The sequence below is a fragment of the Anopheles merus genome, chromosome 3L (genome assembly GCF_017562075.2).
Source record: "Anopheles merus strain MAF chromosome 3L, AmerM5.1, whole genome shotgun sequence".
In the NCBI taxonomy this organism is placed as follows: Eukaryota; Metazoa; Arthropoda; class Insecta; order Diptera; family Culicidae; genus Anopheles; species Anopheles merus.
The window spans coordinates 36539143-36560995 of NC_054085.1; the positions used below are offsets into that span (position 1 = coordinate 36539143).

The 21853-nt window shown below is 44.2% G+C and overlaps 1 protein-coding gene across 11 annotated transcripts; it reads right to left on the reverse strand.

The window, feature by feature from the left end:
• Positions 1-51: 51 nt before the first annotated feature.
• Positions 52-21660, reverse strand: LOC121598433. Of its 11 annotated transcripts, XM_041925287.1 has the most exons (17): positions 21523-21660; positions 16540-16632; positions 8852-9108; positions 8318-8533; positions 7851-8252; positions 7589-7789; positions 7401-7511; positions 7237-7340; positions 6960-7018; positions 6058-6194; positions 5893-5986; positions 3526-3710; positions 3127-3460; positions 2797-3052; positions 2575-2727; positions 2039-2412; positions 52-1586 (listed from the first exon to the last, which is right to left on the reverse strand). In XM_041925287.1, exons 2-16 carry the CDS (start codon positions 16583-16585, stop codon positions 2385-2387), a joined length of 2583 nt encoding a protein of 860 aa, XP_041781221.1. In that variant the 5' UTR covers positions 16586-16632; positions 21523-21660; the 3' UTR covers positions 52-1586; positions 2039-2384. The 11 variants fall into 11 exon arrangements, with proteins under 11 accessions (XP_041781221.1, XP_041781223.1, XP_041781218.1 ...); XM_041925289.1 differs by lacking the exon at positions 16540-16632; XM_041925284.1 differs by lacking the exon at positions 16540-16632 and having other exon boundaries at positions 8852-9226.
• Positions 21661-21853: the final 193 nt, after the last annotated feature.

Genomic DNA, 21853 nt, shown 5'->3' on the forward strand with positions numbered 1-21853 from the left:
ACGATGGAAGGAGAGTGATTGTAAGTAAGTAGTTATATCCATCATGCACCATCATTTTAAACAATATTAACGTTTATTCATTGACACTTTCACCTTTAACTGACTTTATTCGGGTTTTGTTTGTTTGTTAAATTAACGTTTCATTACCTTTCAACACAACGTGATCATCTCACAAATCAGATTCGTAACGGGCATAACAATAGTCATTAGTAAACGTATTAAAAGCAACATAATCGTACACAATACAAAACATCGCAGTAACAGAAACATCTACAAAAAACGAAACTGTGTTGTTGTGCTCTGTGACGGGATCGGCGGAAGCGTGTTAACAACGTGACAAACTAAACGGACCTATCTAACGGTCAACATTTTGATTTAGCTGCATTTGATGCACTTAATTAAAGCCTTGATTCGTTTTATCGTTTGCAAACAAAAAATCGTTCAATCGGTTCCACTGCACTGTTGTTTGCTGATTGTAATCACGGTTTTTGGTCACACGGTATACAGATTCGAGAGAGAGGTATTTAGCATGGTTTCTGTTTTGTCGAACGAAACGATTTGAAAATTTCAATCTCTGCCCTACCATTTCAGATACGCTGTACTGCTTCCCCTAGTGTTAGATATAAATTAATATGAATTCCACTTATACCTGGACTTTTTGTCGGGACCACTTTCTACCATTCCCTGGCGCCCACGGGTTGTTCTTACATTGTAATGACTAATACGCTCAGATCCTCGCTGTAACCCATAATCCATTAGGCACTGTTTTCCTTCTAAACACATGCTGCTATACTAAACCGAACATAGTTGTACGCGCGTCGTCCCTCACCCTCATCCTGTACTGTACAATGTTAACCTTTTTTTTTTGTTGACTATATTATAGAAAATGTATTCTTTTAACACGAGAGAAACGTTACAAAGAGCAGTAGAGAGGTAAAAGGTTTAGAAGAAAGCGTGAGAAAAAGAGAGCTAATGTTGAAACACAGTGTGCGAGAAAGACGAATTTGCTGCGCGAGCAAAAGCCTGTTGCGCGGGCACAAACACAGGTGCATTCAAACGGTTCGCAACGCAACATGCCTATCGTTATATTCTGTTATACGTTTGCTTTTTGTTTTCGAAAGATCGTTTTCATATAGAGTTTGTCTTAGAAAGCGCTGTAGCGTTCGAGAGGATTGGTTTCTTCTTTTTATATGTTTTAGAGTTTTAGCCATTTTTACACTTTTTTTGCAGGAAGTTTTGATTAATGAAATACGTTGTAGCAAAAATAAGCAGCAGCTTAAATTTCCCCATTTTTGTATCCCGTTTTTTTCGTTTGTTTTTGTTTGCGTTGATTCATTTCGTTACCCGAATGATACACTTTGCTTATCCTAACTTGTTGTGTGCTTTTTGTTCCTTTCACTTTCTTCTCCGCTTTTGCTTTTCTTTTCCACTAGCCGTTTAGCGTCCTTTAGCCGATCTATTAGTGGTAGTAGTTGTTTTCTCTGTATAAATGCTCCTTTGGCAGAGAGTTGTTTGTTGTCCGTTCCCCGGGGAGGTCTCTTTGGGGGAAACTGGTGTGTCCTTAGTGTGTCCAGGGCCACCGCAAACTGGAAGGATAAAAATGGATTAGTATTGTTTGGGGTGAAAATCGTACATTCACGTTTAGTGACACTCGCTTACAGAGAGTTTGAAAGCACAAATAGGAGCATACAATTTTGTTATTAGCAATAGTAAGGAGTTAGAATGAACTTAAAAATTGGTAAGCAATTATAAAAAATAAGAAAAAAAACTTAGAAGAGACAAAAACACACACACAATAACACAAAACATAAAGAGAAAAAAAGTAAAATAGCACAAATTAAAGTAAAAATAAGTATTGTTTGGAGTAAATTCTCAAAAATCAAAAACAAAACTCATCAACACTTCAGAATAAATTACGACACGGGTAAAAATTTACCCAGCAGAGAATGGTAAACACAGCCAGAGAGCCAATTTTGTGTTAGCACAACGAGCTGAAGCAGCAATAAAAACGGACATTGTATTCTAGGGACACACTTACGAAACGGTTCGCAGATTTGTTGGAAAGTTGCAATGCGGGGGGATGTACGGGAAGGAAGCTTTCTGAAGCAGTTACTCTCTACGACTGTTTTGGCTTATTTTCCATTTAATTCTTCTAAAGGAAGCCCAAAAAATGATTTCCTTTTAGAACATTTAACAAAAAGATAAAGACTATAAGAAGCCAAAATGTTCGATCGAGTTCGACACATGTGGGGAAAGAGTGATGCAGAGAGCGACCCGCGAGTAACAAGGTGTGTGGTACAACAAAACGGCAAGAGCGTACGCAGCAAAGGGGGAGGAGGGTTCTGTTTTTCGGTTCATCGGTTGTTGGTGTGCCGGCCCCCACACTAATCTCTAAGTACGGGTAGTGAAGACCTTTGGGAAAAGAATGGAAGTGGAATGGTAAAGGGAAGATATTTAAACAAAACAGCCTAAATAGTTGGGGGAAATGGAGAGGCTACGCAGTTGAAACAAAAAAACGGGGAAATCCCATCACCAATTATCTACCACTTGCTATGCTGTTCCTCGCATACTTACAGCTGCATGGACAGTATTTTCGGGTTCGGGCAGGCCTGGGGAGCCCGCACGTGGCACGGCTTGTGGCACTGGATCGCACAGTCCCGACACTCGTAGCCCTGCTTGCCCGGGCGCCTCGGTATGCTGCGGTTGCAGACAAAGCACAGGATGCCACTGGAAATAAAGCAGACACAGTTAGTAGTGCTTGTTGCAGTGTGGTGGAGCGTGCTGGACGCCACTAACCCTGGGATGTGTTTCGCCACGAACGTGTGATCGTTGTAGATGTGCAGCTTGGTACCCTTGCGCTTCCAGTTCTTCTGCTTGGTGGCCACCTCGAGCGGCACGAGATAGTGGCGCACCACGTTGTTCTCGGTCGTTTCGAGCAGCAGCGTCGACTCCTCGTGCACGTACGTTCGCCCGCTGCCCGTCGACAGACCCGAGATGGCGGACGACTCCGAGATGGACGACTTGCGTGACAGGTTGCGGAAAATGTTCGATCCTAAGGGGAAAAAATACGCATACATTAATAATCCGAGTGAGGAGGCGTGAGCGCATGCATTGTCGTCAACCAACTTTGATCGATCGATGATCCTCGACTGAGCGTTGACGATGCGCTCCGCACGTTACCTCCGGGCGTGGTCGGGCTGTACTGGGGCACGTCCAGCGATTTCGACTTCTTCGAGGGCGTCAGCTTGTTGCGCAGTGTGCCGAAGATGTTGCGCGGCTTCTTCACGGGTGGCGCCGAGTTTACACTCACCGGCGCACTGTTGCTCAGGCTAGCCGTCATGGACTGGGAGGTGGCAGAGGTGGAGGAGAGGGCCGGCGATGCCGGTGTGGATTCAGATTTGCCCATGCCGTTGAGAGAGTTCAGCTGACCCGTTGCGGTCGGCTTGAGGAAGGAATTGTTCTGGAAGAGATAAGCATATAAAGATTATGGTTGAGTTGAGATATGCTAGAAGGATCGTTTCCTACCATCCGGTTAGCTTCGGCTGCCTGGAACCGTTGGTTACGCTCTGCCATCGCCTGCGCCTTGTTCGACAGCTGCTTGGACGGTGAGGAAGGTGACATCGGGGAGCTACTCTGCGATCCGTTGACCATCGCCTGGTTAGCTGCGGTCTTGCCCGGACTTCCCGGACCGGGCGTACTCGTGACGGCATCTGGGGGGAAAACAATCGTAATGAGAAATCAAGGATCAGCCTTCGCATGTGAAAAACAATCACAAAACCACACAGTTTTTAAAATCGGTTCGAAAAAAATAGAAAGGAAACCATTTCAAGCCTGATGGGACGACCCCGGAGGGACATTTTCTCTCCAGGAAAAACTGGGAAGACGAGGATCACTCTTGCAAGAGTGGATTTTTGTTTGGGGACAAGAGGTAAATCAAACACATCGAGAACCAATAGCTCGTTTCCAAGAGAGTATTATCGTTTTGTTTTTGGTGAAGGAAGCACATGCAGATGATTTGTCTGTTAAATTTCGAGCAAGAAATGGAAGTCTTAAAATCGGCTTCAATTATGTCTTTGAAGTGTTGATGTTATCGTTAGTCTTCAAAAAGAAAAAAACGCACAAAACCATCCCGATTAGTGGCGTAGATTAATTTGGTGGTTGTCGGTGCGCAGCAGGCAAAAATATCTTTACTCACATAGATCTCTCCCTCTCTATCTCTTTCTCTCTCTCTCTCAGTGCAATTATACATATACTTTTTGGAAGTATTTGGTTTGATATAAGCACTCAACTTCAACTAGAATTAAAAGGGGGTTTGTACATCGACTGTAAACGCTTTGCAAATAGTGGTGAGGGTCGGGTGTTTGTATTCTTTTGACTGGGTTACTGTCTACCTATATAATTGCTCTGTCTGTCATCCTTCTCGGCCCCAGGCACAAAGCTGAGTGGCTGAGTAGTAGTGTAGTAGAGAGTGGAGCGGCTTGTGCTGTGCTTTAGTAGCCTAGTAGTAGTAGTGGTAGTAGTAGCAGAGCTGATTGCTTTCCCCGTTGCCAGAACCTACAACTTTTACTTCTTTTGGTGGAGTTTCTTGATTTGGCATGCAAAGAAACTGGATGAACAATTTACAAAATTTTATCGTAATTGAGTAATAAGATTTGGAAGAGTTTGAGATAAACAATGTAACAACAGAACATCAATGCGAGAACCAACCATGCCAATAACGAATGATGTTTATTTTTCGTACATTACAAACATAAATTCAATCGAAAGTAGTAGAAAAGTAAATAGTAAAATAATAATATAACAGTTTGAAATATAAAACCGGACTTTGATTCAACGAGACAACCAAAGAGAGGAGCGAGAAAACAGCTTTGTTATTGGTTCGGAGCAGCGATTCCGCAGCGATCGCTCGGCGAATAAGTCGGAAGCGCATACAGTAGATAGTAGTCGTTAAGGTATTGTTGTTGGTTGGTGTGGTTGAGATAAGATTTCGAAAGTGTTTAAGTCTTGTTTTTGTTTATCTTGGGTTGTAATTGAAAATTTTGATTTAGTATTCTGAAACAATAGACAAAGAAAAGAAGAAGAAGAAGAAAAGATAACAAAATAACAGACAAGATCGATCGAGGGATTATGTGAGAAAATATACTTTGTTCACTTAAAAAGGAGGTGGTGGTGGTGGTGGCGGTTCTTTTTTGCATGTTGTTGATTTTGTTGGTGGATACAATTATTATCCTCTCGGGAGGAGGAAACGGTGACGATTAAAAGCTTTATATGATACTTTTGAACCCATTTTTGGGATACGTTATCGGGAGAGAGAGAGAGTTATGGAAAAAATATGGAAAGGCCCAAAAGAACGAGATACCAATAACGAGAGAAGGAAAATGAAAATGTGTAATGAAGAGTGATTCGTGCATGTGATGCAAAATTTCTTAAACCTTCGCAATATTGATCTACGATAAACCTAACTTTTTACGTAAAAACAAAACTAAAACACCCAAGTGCACCAAAAGTGAATTTAGTTTGAAACAAACAAAAAACTAATAAGATTTAAATAATCTATGATAAACTAAAAGAAAAAAAAAGAACAACATCAAACAAAAAAGAACAAGATAAACAAACTAACAGTTGCAAAACTAAACTCAACGTAACAAAAGGCAACTAATCAAAGAAACAAGAGAAGAAAAAACACACCAAGGTGCAAACAAGAGTTGGTAAAAGTACCGAAAGTATGTTTATAGATGTAAAAAGAATGAAAAATGTGTGTACTTGTGAAAAATTGTATAGAATAGCAAGTGGCAGTGTTTGGAAATGATCGGTGATGAGGGAGGTGTGGAGTGGTCCAAATACAGAACATGGAAAGGATGAATGTAAAAACAAAACGGTAGGAAGGTTTACCTCGGGCAAAGTTGGACATTCCGTTCGCGTGGAAGGACTGCTGGGTGTACTGTCTTCGGGCTGCCGGGACCGGTGGTGAATCGATGAAGACAAACTAAACAAGGAACAGTGCGGGGAATTAGTATCTTCGATAGCTTTGATGTGGTTAACCCTTTCAAGTACTACCTCAACCGTTAAGGAACCGGTAATGGTTTCCGTTTCGTAAGGTCGCGGTTGCAATTCCAGGATTTGTGTTGTGGCTGGACCACTGGCAAGCTCGTCGATTCCTACCAGACCCAGTCCAAGGAACTTTTGGCCACCAGCTGTGGGGAGGGGAGAGAACAGAAATTATGAAAAAGGGCACGCATTGTTAGTGATTGTTAGTACTTGAATTCAAATCCAAAGGAAATCCGTTAAAAATTGAATTTCAAATCCAAGCTCTAAATACTGATTAGAAAAGCGGCAAACTGTTACAAAATTGTTTGAAAAGATCATGCAGCTGGATTATTTCCTACATTAAAAAATAGTTTCTCTATCGTTAAAAGGTTGATGGTACCTTTGATTTTACGCTAGAGGGAGCTATTAATCTCTGCAACGCACATTCTTAGTACTACAGCACTATCAATTCTTGACTCAATGCAGGCAACAATATCCACCTTCACTACTTACTACTCATACGCTCATTCATCAACAACTACTTCCTAAGCATCTTTTCGTATTATTACACTCACATGCATTACGGGGTTTAGATTGGTTAGTATCGGTACATGCAGGTTCGTCGCCACCGGAGTCGACCGTCGGGCAGGGATTTGTTTTGGTAGTTAGCGGCTCGATCGGATCGTTCTCCGTGGCGTCACTCGCTTCCGGACATTCGGCAACGGTGGCCAACACACCATCGCTGCCATTGTCCACTGGCGGCAGCTCGGCGCTCGTTTCCGAACGCGTGTTAGTAGTACTGTCGACAACGTCGGGCATGCTGGCGGTGGAGGCCATGTTAACCGCCACAGAAGGAACCTGCTGAGGATCGTCACTAGTAGCATCGTCCTCGGCCGTTCCTTCGAGCGGTTCGCTCGTCGTTTTATCATTACCTACTGCTACAGTATCGTACACCTCGAACAGGAGTTCGGTAGAGTGGTTCGACAGATCGCTACGTGGGAGGTTGGAGGGAAGGAGCCGGTCGTTTCGTTTTGGAACCGAAGGAAAGAAGAAAGAAGAAACGTATCGTATACCATACCACATGACTATAATGCGTACTTTACACTAACATCAATACTGTTGCTATACGCTACAACGTTTGTCTAAACATTGAAACGTCAATTATGGTAGCAGGGGTTTTTTTTTTGTACGCTAGAGGGAGCTACTTACAACAGGAAGGTTTCATCCCAGTACGGGCTTTGGCCAAGCTTGGAGGCGGACTGGTGCTTTTGGGCCGGTTCGTCCATCTCGATCACACAGAAAGGCTGTGAGCACTACAATTTAAAGAGAGATCAAGTGAACTGGTGTTCCTTTTGATTGTTCTTAAGATGTACCTTCAACAGCCCTTCTGCCTTCAGCACTTTGACTAGTAGTTTCCTTGGGGATGCCGACAGTCCGGTACCGTACGCATCATCCTGATAGCCACGATATCCATCACTGTAACCCTATAACAAAATGGAAGCCAAAGCATCGTTCAACAACTCTGATTGATTCTTTCCACTTAACAAACGATCTGTCTTACGCCGTAGCCATAATCGGAGGTGACTTCCTCCGACTCTTCGCCCATTATTCGCGGACAGGTGGAGTAGATGGAGAAGTCAACTGGGTACACCACATCACGCATCGAACCAATGAGCAGCTCCGTAATGAGATCGATCTGCTTCTTCTCGTCCTGTGCGTTAGCCGTCTTCAACGGTCCAATGCTGTTCAGATGGATCTTGATCTACAAAACAACGGATACAATGCATCGAAACGATCTTCAAGGAGATCTTCCTCTATCTTACATCAGGATATCCTTCCAGCTTCATCTCTCCCTTCAGTGCGAAATAGTTCACGATAACGCTGACGCGTGACTTCAGCCGGGCCACCGTTGCCTTGTAGTGGGACACTTCCGTCTTTTGATTGCTCGACTTGAATGCCTTGATCTGCAGCACGGGCGTAGCGTCGACGTCGAACAGCAGCTCGACCTCGTTCGGTTGATCGGTCGGTTCGCACAGTATGCTCGACATGTTGGGGGGCAAACTTTCCGGCAGGACGCGCACCACCTCCACTATCATTTCGTGCTGCTCGACGTGCGTCAGCAGTGCCGTGTTGACGGTGGCCACCCAATCCTGGAGCAGCTTGTTCACCACCACCAGGTCGGAGTACAGCCAGCGGAACAGATGGATTGCCCATTGCGTGATTTGCTGGAGCGGGAGAAATTGGAGATTAGAATCCATGTACCGTATTTATCTGTTTCTGGTACACTTACCGGATCAGTGCCATTAATGTTGGAAGGTGGTATTACCGGACGCTTCTTTTGCGCCTCGGGACCGGGACTCATGCGGGAAATGCGTTTGCGAGCGATCATGGGACCGCTGGCGGCACCCATCGCTCCTCCACCGAAGCCGCCACCACCTCTGGCACCACCACCGCCACCTCCCATGCCACCGCTGCCTCCATTACGAACTTGGGACAGAATGGCCTCCTGAAGGGAGAGGAGATGAAGTTCGTTTTTAGGCTCATGATTTCTGTTTTGGTGTTGTAAGATATGGCATTTTTGGTCTAGTGAAGATGAGGAGTTCGGAATAGACATTCTGTTCTGCCATGCTTCTGAAGAATTGTGAGATTGCAGGATAATGTCTAAAGTACCCACTATCCAGGAGATCTTTGTGAAATATAAACCTCTGTTTCAGACTTTTAGGTACTAAAAGATTCCTTGTTTACATGGAAATGTGCTTTATGGGTCCTAAGCTAAATCTTCAAGAATTAACGTCCAAATCCCGAATGTTCCACCCATCCTTACCTTCTTGCTGAGCACCTCCTTCGGTTCGGAGACGCGCGTCCCAGCAGTCACACCGGCGGACACGAGCGGTGTCGCAGTACCGGCCGGCACGGTGGCAGCAGTACCGACACCGTCAGCCGTCCCACCGGTCGCCGTAGCACCCTTCTTCAGTACGTACTTGTCGTAGATCAGTTTGGTCGCAAACACGAGCGAAATCACTACCACAATCAGCGCGAACAGTAGCATTACGAACGTATCCATCGTGAGGTCACCGGCTCCTTCAAATACACAGATATAGTCGTCAATTTGATCAGCCAAGTCTTCGGCCATAGCAGTTCGGTGCTACGCGGCCACACGACATAACCGGCACGACCAACGGACGGCAGGGCACGCGCACTGGGGACGATGGTTTTCGTTTCGTTTCGATAAAAGTGTGATGAAGTGAGGAAAGTTCTGGGATGTAGTTTTTGTTTTGGAGGGATGTGGAAGGATACACAATGCTGGTGAGATTGTAATGTTTAGGACTGTTGAAGTACAATTAGGTTCAGTTTTATTGTTTATGGTTTTTGTTGGAATTATTCACAACAACACACAGGAACACTTTTGGGGGAGCTTTCGATTTGGTACTCGGATGGAGGACACAATGACACACAACATACACGAAAATGCACGACTTTTAAACACACAAAGGGACGAATGTTTGCATTATCTGGGAGAAATGACAAATAATTACCACGAGAAATGAAAAATTAATGTTGAATAGGATTTATATACTGTGTACAGATCATGCAAAACGATCATTTTTGGGGTGAAGCCATCTTGCCCCGCTAAATATTGATATTGACTTAACATCCTAAATCATTTGAATAATTCAACTTTCCTTCATATCCTTCCTGAACTCGTTCATGAAAACGATCGCTAACAACTTGACGCGTTCAACCGATCGTCCAATGATCTCATCTCTCGCGTGGAAACGTTTAAATTATACACTTTCCGCTTCTGCGATTCTCTTGCGTGTCAAGTGGTGGTTGCGAATCGAGCAGGAAATTCAAAACCATAGGCACCGCCAGAATCGAAGTTACTATTCTTAACGATGATCGAATTTGCGTTCGATTGAACCGATCACTTTCAGTGGAACTGTGAAAGGGTTAACCAAAATTGGCTCACCCGTATCACGGCGCGCACACACACATTTATCAATAGTTCAAGTGGGCCTGGGGTTTGCAATTTGGCAGCCATGCCAGCCATCATGTCTATCAGTCCATCCTCCCTTCCCTGTCCAGCTTTTGAGTGACGAGTGTATCGTTACGATCGTTTACATAACGTCTGTAGGTCTGCAGTGATGTGTTTTATTTGTGAACTTATCGGCTATTAACCGGTCGTACTTATCGGTCGCCGATACAGTTTTGGATAGTCCCATTGATCATAAATCTCCACACAGAAGATTTTCCTTACGTGTGTGGTCTGTCTCCTCGTTAAACAACGGACCAACCGGTACATCACCAGCTTGCACAGCTGGCACACAGATAACATGAGACAAGCATGTGGCGTACCTTTTCTTTGTTGCATTAACCACTGACTCATAAAGTCGACGGATTACCACGATAATTGTGCGGAACGCATTACGTTGTTCGGACGCTTTGGACGAATGACGTTTATCGCTGCGGTTTCGTGGTATCGAACCGCTGGGCAGGATTAGGGGGACAAATGCGTCGACCAAAATGTGCATCGACTGGGCATTTTGGACCATAAGCACAATTGGTGAAGGTTGATCGAAAATGAACGGAGGGGATTAAATTAATGTTTTGACAAACGGAACACATACAAGTGTTTATAGGAAGTTGAGGTTGTTCAAAGAGAACCTACCGACCTTATTATACAGGTATTTTGGATTAATTTGTATCAAGTTTTACCAACAATTGAGTCATTTTCGGCCTTTACAGGCGCGTATCCTCATTCAAGGTCAAGTATATTATAAGTATGTAAGTCAAGTATGTTATAATTTTGATCGTATTTTGTAAGGTATATTTAAAAGTCTTTATGGAGATTTATTGCCAGTTCAGGCATCTGCAATGGATTTCATAATATTTAACACTTCAAAGAGCGCCTTCAAGTCTGGTCGATGTATCTGCATCATACATCATCAATCACTGGTTGTCTCATGTCATTCCACAGGTGACACACACATAGACGGTACAAACCACCAAGAGTTTGGTGTGCAAATCAGCCCCAACAACATCATCAGTCACTGGAAGAATGCTTACTCAAATGATGCCACTCAATGGTCAATTAAATAAATCACCAACCTTTGCCCTACAACCTGTCCGTCGATTGGGTTCGATCAAACCCTTCTCTTATTCGCAACAACTCTGCAGTGTAATATCATCATCAGAATAAAAAACAGAGAGAGAGCGAGAGAGAACTACCAAAGACATGTTTTTTTGCATTTATCACAACCCAAAAGAAGAATAGAACATTACGCATGCCTTCACCGTGCGAAATCCGTGCTGCAGCATGACATCAGCGCGCCTTCTCCAGAGAGGGGGTTTAACATTCACCACCGTTGGGCGCTCGCATGGGCAGTCAGCAGCCAATGTCGCATGTGCCGTGTGGTATGGCAATCAGAGAAAGGAAGAGAAGGGACGGGTTTTATGTACACCCAACAGCGGTGCCTTTCTTCGTCGCATTGATTTGGTAAAGGGAGGAGGGATGGTTGTTGAACCGCAGGGACGACTTCTTCGAGTCATGGAGTGCCATTGCGAGATGACGTGACGAGGTTGCCCAGACGTTTTGGTATCGGTTTTATCGATGGAGTTAGAGGAAGAAGGAAAAAAAAGCCGAAGTAGAAGAAGAATGCCAAATAAAACTGTCACAAACAGTGGTACCGGCACGACACAGACCAAAAGCCCCGGGGTGAGGTAATCCCACCAACCAACAAAACCAAACCAAACCGGTCACCATCGTGAGGCCCGAACGCGAACTAAATTCAGCTGTAAACTAGCCACAGATAGTCAAGGTGGTAGGGACTGGGAAGGCTTTAAACGGCTTTAAACAGCCAAACTGAAACTTGAAGAACCTTGAAAGGTTCATTTTTCTTGCGCTTAAGCTTTTACCCTTTTTTGGGAAGGGGGTTTGTCTAGTTTGCGGCATTTTGTGAGTTATTTTGCCGCGTTGAGACGATTGGCACGTTACTGCGGGCTGTAGCGTCATTGACCCACCGTAGTCCAAACCGTTTTTGGGAAGTGATGCGATGCATATTTGCATATAAGGCGATGGACGGGCCACATTGCATGTTTAGGGTGCATTAAGGGAAAGGTAGACTAATGGTCTAGATTTTGTTGGACTGCAGGAATGCATCGTCTAGACCAGGGGTTGGCAAGTACATAAACAAAAAGAAAGGGTTGAATACATTTCTATACTTTCAATTTCAATACTTAATAATGCGCGGAACTCTACACAAGCAACAATATCAATTTTACAATTTAAACAGTAATTAATGTATGTCCTTCGAATCAATGCTCCTTGCCGACCACTGGCTAAGGGAAAATGCTCTCACAAACTCTGCTTTATTTATGATTGTTTTCCTACACTTTATTATAATTAAATGAGCTCATTTGAAAGACTAATTGGCTCTGCTTCATTTGGAATTATGATCGCTTCTGTCAGGTCATCGCTAATAAGTAGAATCCGGCACGAAGGACCAAAAAACGAAACACAAACGAAACACAATTCGTCCTTGAGTAATTATTTTAAATTGTTATCATTAAATATAAAGAATCCAATTTTATAAAACGCATTTAAATTACAAATCAGACGCATAAGCAAATTGTAATTAAACATCTAATTATTTAACATAATTTTAAAAAAATAGCAAGACCTTTTTGTTGTCACGACAATGATGCATTGATAATGTTTCGCTTTCTCCTTGATAAGCGGCACTATCAACAGGTGTTGGTGCAAATTTGTTTGCCGTTTAATCCAGCTGTATTTGCGAATCGTGATAGGTTGTTAAAAGCTGGCACAGAGGAACACCCCCGGGACTCGGGCACTAAAACGAACGAACTTCGCGCTTCCTTCGAGAGCATTTTATCTGGCAAACTGTTTGCCTTTTTAGCAACAATGTTACCTCCAGTTAAACGGCACTGTCAACACCCATCTGTTTCCTATTTCACTTATAACTGTTTATCCATTCTATTAGGCGGTACACTCAAAAAGCTTGCACAAGATAACACACAAAAGGGAGCGGAACACGACTGTGCAACGGAAGACGTACCAGAACCACCACACGCACTCACACACACAATATCGCATAGAAGGTCAGTTTAACGTTGAGATTCTTTTAGAACACATCATCTTTAGCTTCTTTCCATGGACCCAAAAATTGCACCCCAAGCAGTACCAGCAGCAACCCTGCGATCGCGTAATTGTTTGCATAAAAACGGACGGACAGGCTTGCGTCACTTGGTTCTCGTCGCATTCTCCCTGCTTTCCGGTTCAGGTTGAGACCAGCAAAAAAAAAAGCATCACGTCAATTAGTGATCCACTGTGTTTACACACCATTACACTCTTCCACCGGCAACTGTGGCCATCCTTTAGATGGCGCACCGTCATAGAAGATGTGGAATCGATCACAAAAATCACTGCTACAGGCACACACACCCGGGAGGACGTGTAAAAAGAGGGTTCGGGGTCGTGGCAAAATGTAAACATGGACCGATGATGTGCCGATAAACCGACGGACACAACGGAACACACACACACACGAGGAGGACCTTCGCAAGATTGGGGCCACTATTAATAACGCACCCCTGCCCGATGACGGCGACTCTTCTGGCTGCGTGTGTGAGATCAGACCAATCCCGGGTGGCACCCGGTGAGAGGAGAGGATATTGTTTTCCGTTAAAGGTTAATTTCACAGATACCTTGAGATCTCTCTCTCCCTCTGTGGTGTGCTCTACTCGGCTCAAATCTAACAAGAACTGCGAACCAATGTGTGTGTGTTAGCGCAGTGATGACATCAGATTACAAATCCAGCTTCTCTGCCGCGTCAAGAAACATCTGCCAACTCCATCAAACTGGTAATCGGTGGAAGACTCGTGCCGAAATGCACGATCGATTGGCATTTTTTTTCGTTCCCACTCGTTCTAAAAGCCGAACTACGTTGTCCGAATCGTGTGTTGTTGTATACTGAACCTCTCGCCAAACGCTACTGATAAGTGGAGCGCCACGCGGTATTGCCATTATCAACGGCGAACACCCGGCAACGGGCGAAGACAAACACCCGGATGTTAATTAAAAGCTGTCGTGAGCGGGGTGAGGGGGGAGGAAGCCAACAAAAAGTGAAACTGCCATTTTAAAGAACCACTAGTAAAATGTGCTTTTCCCCCCCCTTCCATACATTATGGTCATTATGGGTGAATTAGAGGTTGGTAATTAATTACCACTGATTAGCCACGACTAAGCCCTACTGATTCGGTCGATCACCCAAAAAATCCCCCCGTTGATGAGACGCCGCAGTAGGCTATCAATTAGACAAACCTTACTGAAGCAGAACAACCCTGCAAAATAGGAAGGAAAAGCGGCAGTAGCCCATAGTAACGATTGATCGAAAATGTAACCGACCGTGGAGACATTGACATTGGAAGGGTGTGTGACGAGCTAATGAGAAGGCAAACCTTCCACATGCTCTCTCGCTCTCTCTCTTTCTCTCTTTGTTATGGTTCGCTGGTTTCGGCTTTTTTGTGTGTTATTTTTTATCTATCAAATCGCTTCGAAAAAAGACAACAAATCTAACAGTTCCGATGAAACGATTTATCGTTCGATTTGTCGGCAAACAATTTTCGAAAACAAACCCGTTACCGATGTTATGTCATATTTGGCCGTGAAGTAAACTAAACCACAAACGCCGATAAAGTTGTTGACAAAGGTCGTAAACGGAGTGGATAATAAGGCCTAATGATCCGTGGCTTTAACAACCTTAAACATGGAACCAGACAGGATTGTATCGTTTAATTGTTTGATGAATTATTTTATGAAATTAAAAAAAAATAACAACAAACACCCCAGAAGCTTGGATAACAATAGTAGTATCCAAATTATTTTGATAAACCAAGCATCAAACAAACATGATACAACTAAAGTACACAACTTCAAAAAGATAGTGAAACAAAACATTGAGAAATAGAAGGAGCACACACGCAAAGCAAAAAAAAACCTTGGCAAAACAAATCTGTCAAATCATTCGATTGTACCTCATTACGGGCTAGATGAGGCTAGGCAGCATCGTGCACACTATTGTCATACTGACGTCAACGCGAGCCCCTTTGCCCGGGCATGTGTACTTAGTGTAATTGCACAGTAAATTTGATACTTAACCGGTCACTAGCGACCAGGCACAAGACGCCATCATCACACGCGCAACCGGTTAATGCAAAAACCAAACGCAATGATGCATGGCGCAATTGAGCCAAGATGAGTTAATCTTGCCTCTAAACGGCTACAAGCCGAACGGAAACCGATACTCGCGCGGACGCACCCTTTCGTTCAAAATCGATGCTTAGTTATGACTTCTTCTTTTTTTGTTGTTGCAAAAATCATTATTTCCCCGTTCGTTGAAGCACGCGCAACTGTTCGGATCGATCGACGCGCAATGATCACTTTCGGGTGGATGACTACCGCGCTGATGACTACAACCCTGGAAGCATGTTTGTGATCGAATCCATGCTACGGGCCGGTCCCCGTCTCTAGTGAAGCGAATAATAACGAACCACTGGGAGGGAGGGTGAAACCATTCCGGTTGGTTTGGTTGGTGATGATTAATTTTTTAAAAGCGCACCCAACCACCCCCTCTTTTGGATCGATAAGCGTGCAGTGTAGAGAAAAGGGCACACTGTACGTGTGGCCGACCGGCTAGCTGGCTGGAGTGTGCGTGCGCAGACGTTCGGTAAAATGCATTCCAAACGATTTACAAGCTGTAAACTAGATCCGATTATTTGCTTTCGTGTGCAGCCGCAAGTGCAGCTCGGTCTGGTGCATTTCCGTTTGTACTTTCTGCACGATATTTGAAGAGGTTTGATGTTTCTTTTCTTTTAATTCATTAAAGCTGTTTAAAAGTTGTACGTTAGCATGATGTTTCCTTGCATGTTTGCAATTAAATTACATTTGCGATCATTTTGACCTAGCTCCATTGACTGGGATCATGATTTCGATATTATTCAACCAACTTTAAACAGGCTCTTAAACCGGAAGCAGAATGTAAATCTATTCAGGTTGAATAGCATTCTAAACTTCTAAAACGTATTTGGAAGTTTTACGCTGCTGCTTCCACGCGATCACCTCGCGATCGTGCCCTGTTGCCTGAACGCACCTGTGTTTTAATGACAACCCTCCTCGTGCTATACACACACACACTTACCTACACAAACACACAAAGAGTTCGTTTGTAAACATGAATCGACAAATAAACAAATTACAACACAGACGTTACACAGTAACGGTGACGCAGGCGGGCAATGTGTGCTACAAACTTACACACGTTGCAAACGACAACCGATCGTGGGTCGTGAGGGCTTCCTCCAGCAAGTTGAGGTGAGCACAAAGCACGTAATACACAAACACACACAACAAAAAAGAATCCAGTACAAAGGTTAAACATCTTGGTGGATACATGAAAGCCAAGTTACAAGTTACAAGAGTAGAACTTTATTCACCTCGTTTCTTCATCGTTGCGGTAAGACTTTTCAGCATCGGTAGCATTTGTTTCGTCGGAGTGTTTCGTTTCGTTTCGTTTTTTCCCGGGTATGCTGAGGAAGAAGTATATGGTTTGGAATTGCAATCGATTCGTTTGGCGGGCATGTACTCAACCACCAACCAAAACGGAAGGCGGGTATGCTGTAAAAACGTAAACAAATCATTCCACAATGAATGGGTTTTGTTGGCTGGTGGCCTAATTTCCCTAAATTCCGCTCCCAATTCCACTCCAGTTCGTTGGCGGGGCATTCGTCTGCTGTCAATGTTGATGTGGTGCCATTCCCAGTGCCTTCCCCACAAATAGACAAACGACCCCACGACCCTGTCGGCCGAGTGGCGAGAGAAAATCGTCTGCCCGGAGATCATCCTCACACACACAGCCAAGCGGAAAAATGGCATTGAAAAATTACATACACATCTGTGCCCAACGTTCCCAATGCCCTGCCGCACCGGCCATTTGATGCGTTTGATGCTATTTTTCACTTGCGAAGAGACGAGTTACGCGAACGCAACGAACACAACTCGCAACCGCATCGCTTTTCATCTTTTTCAAATCCTCCCGGTCTGCCAGCCGACTGACTGGTGGTCAGTCTGACAAACGGACTGATCTGATCTGGTGGAAAACCTCCCAACAGAGGATTTTGCTATTTTTAAGTCACCACTACCATCCTTCACACCAGTTCACACGACCAGTGGTTGTGTATGTGTGCCGACAAAAACCCCCCCGAAATACTTGTTGGATGAGGAATTCGACTCTGAGACGGAGCTCCAATATTGCCCCGGCAGGTCGCTGATGCTATCCTGAAGCTGTTATTTCTTCTCTTATATTGATGATCTATTTCAGGCATTGTTTTAGTGCTAGAAGTAAGGGCTCTCCCCCAATTCCAACTAATTACTTAATTAGAAAAACGGGGGGTGATTGTTGCGTGTCACGTGTTGCCTTCTTTTGCTACGCAAACACGACAGTAAAGAGGCACCCCTTTTTCACAGCACACAATAAATTCTAATAAGTGGAGAAGATTATTTGTCCACCGGTGGTGACACCTGGAATAGGTCACATCAGCCATTCGCCCCGTTTGGCCGTTTGACACGTGATCCTGCTTTTCCCTGTACGACACTCACTACTAAAGGGTGGTGTGTTTGTATGTATGGGTTTGTTTGTTTGGGTGTGTGTGTGTGTGTGTGTGCGGATATAAACCGGGGCCACTATTTCCTGTGACCCAGTTTCTCCGCAGTACGGTACCGGAGCATATTTTATGTCATTTTGCTTCTCTCTTCCTTTGCCAGGGCAACAACGCACACACACACACGAGCTAACGCTTCCCGTTTTCGCTCCAAACGCCAGTATTACTGCAGAGACGGTGCGCGTTTCGATTGATTTTTTGTCGTGTGTTACAGCAAATGCTAAAGGCTTGGGGTGGAATTTATGAGTAAGCTCTCTTGAACTCGAGTCCCTCTTCCCCCCCATAACAGCCAAGTCAAGAGAACTGTGTGCTATAATTGCATTATTATCTCATCCGCTGATTTCATCATTTTCTAATCATCTATTCCCTATCTGCGAGGCGTGCGAGCGAAGAAGAGCCTGGGCTTTGAGCGGCTTGATGCGTTATAAGTTTTCTCACCCTCTCCCCTTCTACTTGTGGGCACACGCTGCATAAGAGCTGATGCATCTTTCTTCCCCAATACAACACACACAGACGTGTGTTATTGTGAGCGTAATCGCTTCACTTGTCGTGCGATGGTTTTGTCTTATATAAAGCAATATTTTGAGCGAACGGAGAAACAAAGAAAATAAATGGGAAATTATCTTTAAATTGGAATTAATTTGATTACAGTCAAATTGAACCATTTTGTGCGGATTAAAAATAGATAAACAATTTAATTAATCCCAATTTAACTCATCTAACCACGGAAGGGATTTACAAAGATTTGGGTGAATTCATACAATTCCCTGTGCAGCCGGAAAGACGCACCGGAATGGATCGTTTTACCCCATCAAAGACAAAAACAACCCCTTTACTGCACCCCAAAAAGTGTGGAAAGCATTACTGGTGGTGTGTTTGTGTGTCTGTGGGTGTTTTGCAATTTACGTAGTCCCACCACAGGTACACGTTCATACATTTCTTCCCTTTACAACCACCTCCCAAGTTGGTGTGAGATGGTTTCACAGCAGCAAAAAAGCAAAAAAGGTAGGAAGTAACACAACGCTCCCTTCACGCAGCATGAGCTTTACCCTCCGTCCGAGGTCTCCCGGGAATACACACACACACAGACACTCGCTTTTGCACGCCCAACCGACAAAAGGTTGGCTTCGCTTCGTTGCACTCTGGGGCACACGCCGTCTTCTCCTCCCCCCCCCCCCCCATCATCATCATCACCACCGGTAAATCGTGTGCCTCTACCTCTCCTTGGGTGGAAGATTCTGACCCCACTGACTGAGGATGGTGATGCCGAGGCGATGCCCTAATTCTTGTTTATGTGAGCGTCTTTTTCGCCACAAACGCTTTATCTCAAGCCACCGGTGCGAAGCGTGTCTTGCCCGTGCACGAAACCGATTCATTTCGCAAATTGATTGCGATGAGGAGTTTTATAATAATAGCTGTAAACTAGTAAACTACTACTAAGAAGAAAAACTGACGGTTGTGTTTTTACTATAGGCAAATACTTTATGCCAGTCAAATTACTCAATATGCTCTCCTTGGTTTTAGTGTTGATTCTTTGCATGTCTCAAGCATCTATCTAATGCAAAGAAAACACATTCATCTCATTCTCAATCCCGGTTAAAAATTTCGCACACTCTGCGTGAAAATGAGCTGTGACTTAACGACCGTGTCACGTCCACATACACATCCAGAAGGAAGAGGAAGAAGCAAAAAAGGCGAAAAGAACATGTAATCCCCATCTTTACACTCTGCATCAAATCAGAATACCTTTATCTCTCTCTCTCTCTCTCTTTCGTTTGGCGGTTTGTTAGTGAGGAAAATATTTTTAAAATGCTCCTCCTGAACCGTCGCCGTTGGCTATACTACTAACTATAGTCTGGTGGTAGAGGTGTTGTAGTACAGTAATGATGGTGGAAAAACTGCAAAACGGGACACATGTGTTTGTTTTAATGTTTTCGGTGTTATGTGAGCCCAACGCCACAGAAGATGCTCGCTACTTTAAATATGAATAATTAACCATAGCTAGAGATGTTGAAGTTTGTTTCGTAAGAGTTTCTTGGAAAGTGCTTAGAAAGGCCCAGTGGAGTTTCTTCGTAATAATGAGCCCATTTTTTTCGCACAATTTCGCTTGAAAATCTAAGAACGAGGAATAGTCAATGTCAATGTTGTGATACGTCCTAACAATGCAAAGACTTATATGAAGCATTAGGACAACTTGAGCTCCAATCCAACAATATCCTACATTAAACATTGACTGTTTCCAACAACTTTCATATAGAAAAATAAAACAGCAAGTTGGAAATCAAAAATTTTGTCCTTAAGCACCGCGATTATTATAATATTTAGGAAAAACCCTACCCAATAACCCAATATCCAACATTAAATGTCTTATTCTATATAAAAGTTTGAGGAACAAGAGTGAATTGACGTGTTATAATCGATGATGTAAACACAACATGTGGAAGAGCTCACAATAGATACAAAGCATCATGAATTGTAAGAAAATCCTCATCGGAAGTAAACTAACCGACACTTAGCGCTTGCAAACCACTAAACTAATTGACAGCTGTCAGAACGCACGCATGATTGTGCTTCCTTGATAGTCGCTCCATAGCAAGCGAACGGAGGACAATGTAAACAGCAAGCACCCCCTCCCCGTTATCGCCATAGTTGGATCAAGTCCCCGACTCCCCGGATCCATATTAGGCAGTAAAAGAAAATCAGCTGTTTCATCCGGATTGTACGTCGCGCCATGAAGACCTTCCGCAACACCGAGTACGCAACCGGTAGTGACCGTCGGCTTCAACACTTCAACATGCATGCTCCGCTCCGGTAACGTATTCTATAAAACGAACCCCCCACTTCCGCTCCCCCTAATCACATTCTTCTTCTTCTTCTTCCGTTGGTGACCCATCGTTGTCGCTCTGTTTCGCGCATTCAACCACACCATCCGTCCGGGGGCTTTGAGTCGTCCGTGCCACAGCCGCCCAAGGTACACTAAAATACACGCGCGGAGATCCACACCAGTGTGCGGGTTGGTTGTTTCTTTTTTTTTAAGCAGCGCGCTTTGACACGTTTTTATTTTTACACACTTTGCTCGCGCCACACCAAACCAACCCCCGCGCGCAATCGGCACAACCCCTCCGCACACGTACTGAATTTGGCACGAAGAAAGCGAAAAAGCACGGCGCACAGCACACTTCGACAAACGCTATTACGGATACGCGCGCAACGGTCTTTTTCTAGTGGCAGCAGCAGCAGGCCGTGATTTTTCGTGTGTATTTTTTTGGCTCGTAGTGTATGTGTGTGTCTGACGAGCTTTGCCGTCTCATCCAAGTACCCAAAATCGCCGAAAATGATCCAAGCTCAAGGGTGAGAAAATTATGCATTTTCACCCTCCCATCCTCACTCCCTTGTTGCCCACTGTTGTGTTGCTGCTTCATCTTCACAGCACTGTGTTGTTGTTTTTTTTTAAATGGCACATTCACAAGCAACCCTTCTTTCCGCACGTTCTTCGAATCTGCGGGACGCGAAGCATATCTGCTTTTGATCAACGAATTTTCCTTCTATATTTTCAACCACATTTTTCCACACACACCGCAGATACAAACACACACAGACACACATATTTGTAGCACGTTCTATTTTGCCCGTGGTACGTGGTGCTTCTACACTTCGTCCCGACACTTTCGTTCTGTTCTCATACATATGCAGCAGAAAGGGGTTGTTTTGGAATAGAGCTATAGCTATCGCATGGGCACACTTTCGTTAATTACCTACCCACGGGGGGGAAGGGAAAACGGTATCAATAAAACCAAAGAAAATAAAACTCGAAGCGGTACACTACGGCCGCGCGTGTAGCCGCAACCGGCCAGTTCAACGTCGCGAACGATTCAAACGGCTCGGTCGGTGCCGTACCGAGCTGCTGCTGCCGGCGATGGTGGTCGTCATTCACGGGGTTCACTGCGCGGTTCATTTTCAGCGTTCATTTAACAGTGAGTAAGTGGACATGACGATGGTGGGAAAAGTTTTGTGAGATTTTTTTTTTTTGTTCAATAAAGACAATTCAACATCACAATTGAAAGGAATTGTTAAGGATTTTACTATATCT